The 6,000-nt window shown below is 43.0% G+C and overlaps 3 protein-coding genes and 1 non-coding gene across 4 annotated transcripts; 1 reads left to right on the forward strand and 3 right to left on the reverse strand.

The window, feature by feature from the left end:
- Positions 1–970: 970 nt before the first annotated feature.
- On the reverse strand, positions 971–2,618 carry VTP21DRAFT_6372 (uncharacterized protein; the record flags this gene model as incomplete). The annotated part of the gene is made up of 7 exons (XM_069396995.1): positions 971–975; positions 1,047–1,191; positions 1,279–1,463; positions 1,550–1,720; positions 1,789–2,169; positions 2,243–2,353; positions 2,468–2,618. The coding sequence occupies 7 exons, from the start codon at positions 2,616–2,618 to the stop codon at positions 971–973; spliced, it is 1,149 nt and encodes a 382-aa protein (XP_069247257.1).
- A 490-nt stretch (positions 2,619–3,108) lies between these two features.
- On the reverse strand, positions 3,109–3,632 carry VTP21DRAFT_6373 (uncharacterized protein; the record flags this gene model as incomplete). The annotated part of the gene is made up of 3 exons (XM_069396996.1): positions 3,109–3,321; positions 3,389–3,460; positions 3,543–3,632. 3 exons carry the CDS (start codon positions 3,630–3,632, stop codon positions 3,109–3,111), a joined length of 375 nt encoding a protein of 124 aa, XP_069247258.1.
- A 212-nt stretch (positions 3,633–3,844) lies between these two features.
- Positions 3,845–5,248, forward strand: VTP21DRAFT_6374 (uncharacterized protein; the record flags this gene model as incomplete). The annotated part of the gene is made up of 4 exons (XM_069396997.1): positions 3,845–3,977; positions 4,039–4,117; positions 4,182–4,891; positions 4,992–5,248. The coding sequence occupies 4 exons, from the start codon at positions 3,845–3,847 to the stop codon at positions 5,246–5,248; spliced, it is 1,179 nt and encodes a 392-aa protein (XP_069247259.1).
- A 582-nt stretch (positions 5,249–5,830) lies between these two features.
- VTP21DRAFT_t273 lies at positions 5,831–5,912 on the reverse strand. The gene has a single exon. It is a non-coding gene; the product is annotated as a tRNA-Ser (tRNA).
- Positions 5,913–6,000: the final 88 nt, after the last annotated feature.

The raw sequence follows: 6,000 nt of genomic DNA on the forward strand, positions 1-6,000 counted from the left end.
AATCAGCCCAATCCGTATCTGAGCACGATCAGTGTCCACACAGGTCCAAACCTACAACATATGACGTAGCCACGGGAAAAGGTAATAAGCATGCTTGCAGGCATGAGCGAAATGCGAAGGCGGAATATACATATGGCTTATACACATCAAGCCCAGTTATTTGTTATCTTTCAAAACAAATACAAAATAAGCATCGCCTCTGGATTTGCAGAGACTCGTTATGCGCATGGAGAAGAAGACGGAACTTTTTCTAGCTTACACTAGGAGGATACAATGGTACATAAGTAATCAAGACAGTTTACAAATGTGAAGCAGGCTAACTAGGAAGAGGCGGTGGATATTGGCAAGGCTGAAGGTAGTATTTTGTATCTGAGATTATTGCTTTCCCCAACCTATCCTTTCTTGTACACTACTTTTTGTATTTTTTTTTATCACATTTTGTGCTGAGAGAGACCATTTCCTGGGTGATTTTGACGCTAAAGTGACACTGGCATTAATAAAATAAGAGGTTTTTCAATAAAGATACATTTTTAGAAAGCTCCATGGAGGGATTCAATGCTGGCCTAGTCTGGAAATGAAGCCACAGTCAATATTTATTTCAGCTGGGGAAAGGAGAGACAGGAGAAGACCAAAAGGATATATAATGAGATATAGGGGATTAAAGGTGTGTAAACTAAAATAAAATGCATTCACGTACGCATACGTATACATACACACACACATACATATTTATATGTATGTTTGTATGCACTTTATATAGAGGTAGAAAAGCCAAATGCGACTATTAGCTCTCCCATTTCCCCAGCAAGTAGGGAAAGAACACGAAAATTCGGAATCCAGTAGGAAAAACAAGGCCAACATCAAATAAATTTATAATAAATAGCCAGCTGAAACAAAGCCTGGAGGATATAAGGGGGAGGGAAGGGGGGGGGGGGAGAGTCGAAGCATGCCTCGAGAAAGCGCATGGACGCTAGTCTGAGATGGAGAGAATACCGTCAGTCCCTATATCCAACTGGGTTGGGTCACGTTAAGTCGCGAATACTTACTGCAAATGAAGAATCGTATTAGTTTCTGCAAAAATCCTCTGTTCGGCCGTTTGAACTCCTTATGGAAATGGCCCTTTTGATATTCAATTGGGCGAGGAGGTCGTGACCCCGGTTGTGAATAATGTGCTCGGACACGCTGCTGACCCTATTGATAATGAACAGAGACAAGTTGGGACGATGGCGTTGGCTAGAATAAATGGATAAGAGATGTCCCAGTCTCCGGAGAACTTACCTCCCATCTCCTGCCGTTATAAATCTCTCGCTTATCTTCCTTTATGCAATACCAATCGTATACCCCGTCCTCTACCACACCTGCTCGAGCCGCCGCTTTGGACAATAAGTCCCGCAAAAAATCATAGTCGGGTGTTTCTTCAAAGCCAAGCTTCCGCACATAGCTCATATATACTGCAAATTCTTCTAGAGTGATGAAGTTGAGTGGAAAACAGGTTAGTCGGAAGCGAAGTGAAGGAGGGTACTCCGAGATGAGAGATGGTATTTCAAACCTGGGAATCCCGCACAAAGCTCCTTGATTGGGGTTAGCTGCTTGCGCTCCCCGATTTTCTCGTACTTTTGCTTGTTTGTTTGCGCTTTGAGACCCTGCCATGGAAGTGACCCTCTAAGGAAATACATAAAGACATGGCCTAGCGACTCCAAATCATCTCGCCGGGATTGTTCTAGCGTGATTACAAAGGGATATAAGTATCGTCTCGAAGGGGGGAGGGTAAAAATGTTCGTCACTCACCTCGTCCTAGATGCATGTTGATGCTCATATACCGAGCCGTGCCACTCAGGCTCTTCTTTTCTCGATATGGGATGTGTTGATGTGTGCGGGGATCGCGATAGTGTTTCGCCATCCCAAAATCCACAATAAAAACCGTATCACTGTACTTGCCCGGCCGTCCAACTAGAAAATTGTCCGGCTTGATATCTCGGTAAATGAGGTTTTTCTCGTGGATGGTTTGTAGCCGGGTGATCATTTGCTTCCCGAGCATCACCACCGTCTTGACGCTGAACTTGCGGCCACAGGCGTCAAAAAGATCTTCAAGACTGGGTCCCAGGAGATCTTCTACCAAAATGTTATTCAATCCCTCTTGGCCAAAATAATATACATTGGGGATTCCAACTACAATGAGAAAGGCGTGAAGAGAGTGTAAGAAAATGACCTAGTATACAAAAAAACTACGGAGAATGCGTACTGCAGCCAGCAAGGATTTTATATGCGCGGTATTCAGAGTGTAGCTGTGGGACTTCACACTTTCTCGGCTCTAGCTTAATGGCTACGGGTTGATTGTTGAGGAGATTCACACCTATAGAGTAGGAGTGCATACAAAGGTTGAGATTTAATATGCTCACTCAAGGATATGGAGAGGAAGAGCAACCACACTGGGAGAGTGTATGAAGATATTTCAGAGATTGCTTACCATCATAGATTATACCAAATGATCCCTCTCCTACTTTTTTGTTCATCTTGTAGTGAACACCCACAACATTATTGGACAAAGGGAATGCAAGTGATGAATGATAAGACGGATGGTTTGAATAGGGATGATGATGAGGATGGTGATGCGCCATAAGCAGCTGATATCGGATATTGTATAGGTAAAAAGAGAATCGTCGTGGGATAATGAGGGTAGTTAAAGCATGGATCAATAGAGTTTAATAGGAGGAACGAGTAAAGCACGTTCTAAAGTCGGAAAAAGCAAGTTGAAACCAACAGACAAAAAACCGTTTTAGTTCCTGGGAATCCTCACCTGAAATTCTGTCTGAAAGCTCTCTTAACCACCCACCGTGTTCAACCTAGTGCTTGCCTGCAATCGAGGGCCATCTAATTTTCTTTTCTAACAAGAAAACGAGTAACTGCTCATAACCAAAGACACTAAATAAGTCGAGGCCACATACCACAAACGAACATTAAGGGAAACAAATGGGTGGGATTTCGAGAAAAACAGGAAAAATGCCCCGTTTTATTAAAAAAAAAAAAAAGATAACTTTAAGAAAAATTTAGGGTAAAAAAAGATGAACCACGACAAAAAACTTTTACTAGGCAATAGAGCAGTGCAAATTAACCATAAATCAATCGGAAAATGTCGTTATAGACAAAGTAAGAGCCACCCTCAGAGATGAGCTGGAAAGTCTGAGAGAACTGCTGGGGGTTCTGCTCCTCATCGATGAGCAGCTGGCCGGATACGGTGACAAGCAACGCATTCATCTGGGGATTGGCAGGCTGTGCATCAACTGTGGAAATACGATGGGCTACCTTTTGAAAAGGGAGATTCTAATTGGCAAAGCGACAAAAGAACATAAGTGACGTGAGGCGAATATGTGCGATTTGCTAATCTCACCAGGAGTTTTTCCATGATGTTAGCCTGCCCTTGGAACTGAGCACCCTCAAATGTAAGCATGGACACATCTTTCTATAAGTCAGCGATAAAAATGGTAAATTATCCTATTAGTATCGAGTGATTGAAAATGGAAATGAAATAAAAAGTAACACACGTAAAGTCCGCGCAATTGTTCGCGATTTGAATCAAAACTTTGGTAGTAAAAATCCGTGAAGGATTTTGCAACCGCATTAATATCCGTCATTATGATAGAATGTCCTGCGTGATGGTGTAGTTTCAAGTGTTGGAAATCAAAAAAAAAAAGTTTCTTTAGCCTTCTCACGAATAGGTAAACACCTTTGGAGCAGGGTAGGTACTGCGCCACTTCTTGTTCCCTCTCTCTCTTTAACGCCTCCGCGCATTTATTCTTGTCCTTGCGCGTTTTCTGTCGGAAACTTCTCAGTCTATAATTCCAACATGAATCCTCAAATGGCGAACATGTCCCTCCACGACCAAGAGCGCGCACCTAGGAATCTTCCCGGCCAAGAGTACGTAGGCCAGATGCAACGGCGGACAATGCAATGCTTCGTGCCTATATTAAGCAAAGCCGGTAATTCACTTTTTTGGAGAGTGGATGGGTTTATAGCCTGATTTATAGGATTTGCGAGTAGCCAAAGAAGTACCTTTGCACACTGCTGCCCAGGTGCCATATGTTGTGGTTGACTATGGATGTAATGGAGGTTTCCACAGGTAAATTTATTATATAGTATTTTATTTCCCGTCTCTTACCAATTTGCTGCCGCATCATAATCAGTATGCCACCGGTAGCTGCCGTAGTGCGTGCTATTGAGAACCGCTCCACGAATACTCTTCCTAATTTTATGGTTTACCATGCTGATCTCCCCATGAACGAGTTTGGACCTCTCTTTGGTACTTTGCACAGCCCCGCCGTCAGCTATATGTTCGAACTTCGGCCCCACTCCCAGCAACAACAACATCCACATCAGCAACAACATCCCGAACCCCCAGCTATCAAGAAAAACATTTTTCCTGCTGCTATTGGTCGCTCCCTTTTTGAGCCGTGCCTGCCGCCACTTTCTGTCGACTATGGTTTTTGCCTCCTTCTGCTGGCGATGGTTCACAACCCGCCACCTCTCGAACGTGCTCTTGTTGTTCATTCCCCGCTGGCCTCTTCGCAAGAACGCAACGCGTGGAGAGCGGCGGCACGCAAAGAACTAGTGGACTTTTTGAATGCGCGAGCGGACGAATTTCGTGCTGGTGGCCAACTGATCCTCTCCGTTGGGGCTGAGGGTGGAGAACGTGGCGAAAGCGTCATGCTGCGGATGGAGGAGGCTGTCTTGGAGTTAGTTGAGAGCGGCAAGATCCCAAATCATGTAAAACATCAGATGGTCGTACCCGGTTACTCACGGTCAGAGGCTGAGGTGCGAGAGGCAGTGGATGCCGTGGGTAAATTCAGAATTCGCGAAATCAAAAGCGATGCGGTGGTGCATCCTGCTTGGGAAGGTAATCTATTGTCCTTTGCTTGTTCCTTTTTTTTTATTCCTTTTTTATCCAATATTCACGAGGGCTTAGTTTTATTTATCCATTGCTTATTTTTCAATAGCGTTCCAACAAAATAGCATTAGTGCCAAAGAATACGTTGAGGTTCTTGTGGAATATGCAAGGCCCATGATAACGAATGCTCTTGTACATGGGATGATGCAGGCGGGCGTGATGGGGCCGATGATGATGCACCCTTCTGCCCAGATAATGATTCAGCAACTCACCGATGAGATCATGGGTAAGGCGCGCGCGAAACTCGAACGCGATCCTAAACCATTTACTAGTCGTTTGCTTCTTGTATGGTTGGAAAGAATTTAAACAACCTCTCTCCCTATTAGCATCCTTTTTTCACCTATATATAAATATATATAATCCCCCTTTCCCGCTCTCTTATGCTCTCCTACCCCTTTTTATTTTACTTTATCCCCTATATACAATTACTATATCCTTTACTATCTATATCATCTTACTACATACAAATACATATATATATCCCAATCCTGTTTATCTTCTCTTGGAGTTTCTGGCTATATTTTAAATCCGGACATCTTATAAATGATTTATATATCTGTTTATATTTGGAAGCACCCAGTGCTATCAATAGAGTATAACTAGAAAGAAGTTAAAATTTCCGCTTCTTTTATCCTCAGTAGTTTTGAATACATGTCGGGGTCTCGGGCAAATATGAAATGAGCTGGTATAGTGTTGAATGGAATGAATGAGTTAATTTGGTTGTATCAAAGATATAGAGCATATTTCTTGTCGCATATTGAGGATGCAAATAACAAGTAGAATTAGCATCGGGTGCAAAAAAAAACACATCATATACCAACTGGGCCACGTAATTTGAAAGGAAAAAAATTCAATTGTGGATAAAAAATTATTGTACTAAGAAAAAATCGTCGCCTGCAGGATTCGAACCTGCGCGTCCAAAGGACAATGCCTTAGCAGGGCACCGCGTTAACCACTCCGCCAAAGCGACTCTCCGGCAAACTCATCTAAAATTGGGATAATAGGTTATGAATTCTAAGCCACAAATTTTTAACACAATTCTATAACAGGGGGGAAAA

The sequence above is a fragment of the Calcarisporiella thermophila genome (assembly GCF_041956535.1).
Source record: "Calcarisporiella thermophila strain CBS 279.70 unplaced genomic scaffold VTP21scaffold_26, whole genome shotgun sequence".
In the NCBI taxonomy this organism is placed as follows: domain Eukaryota; kingdom Fungi; phylum Calcarisporiellomycota; class Calcarisporiellomycetes; order Calcarisporiellales; family Calcarisporiellaceae; genus Calcarisporiella; species Calcarisporiella thermophila.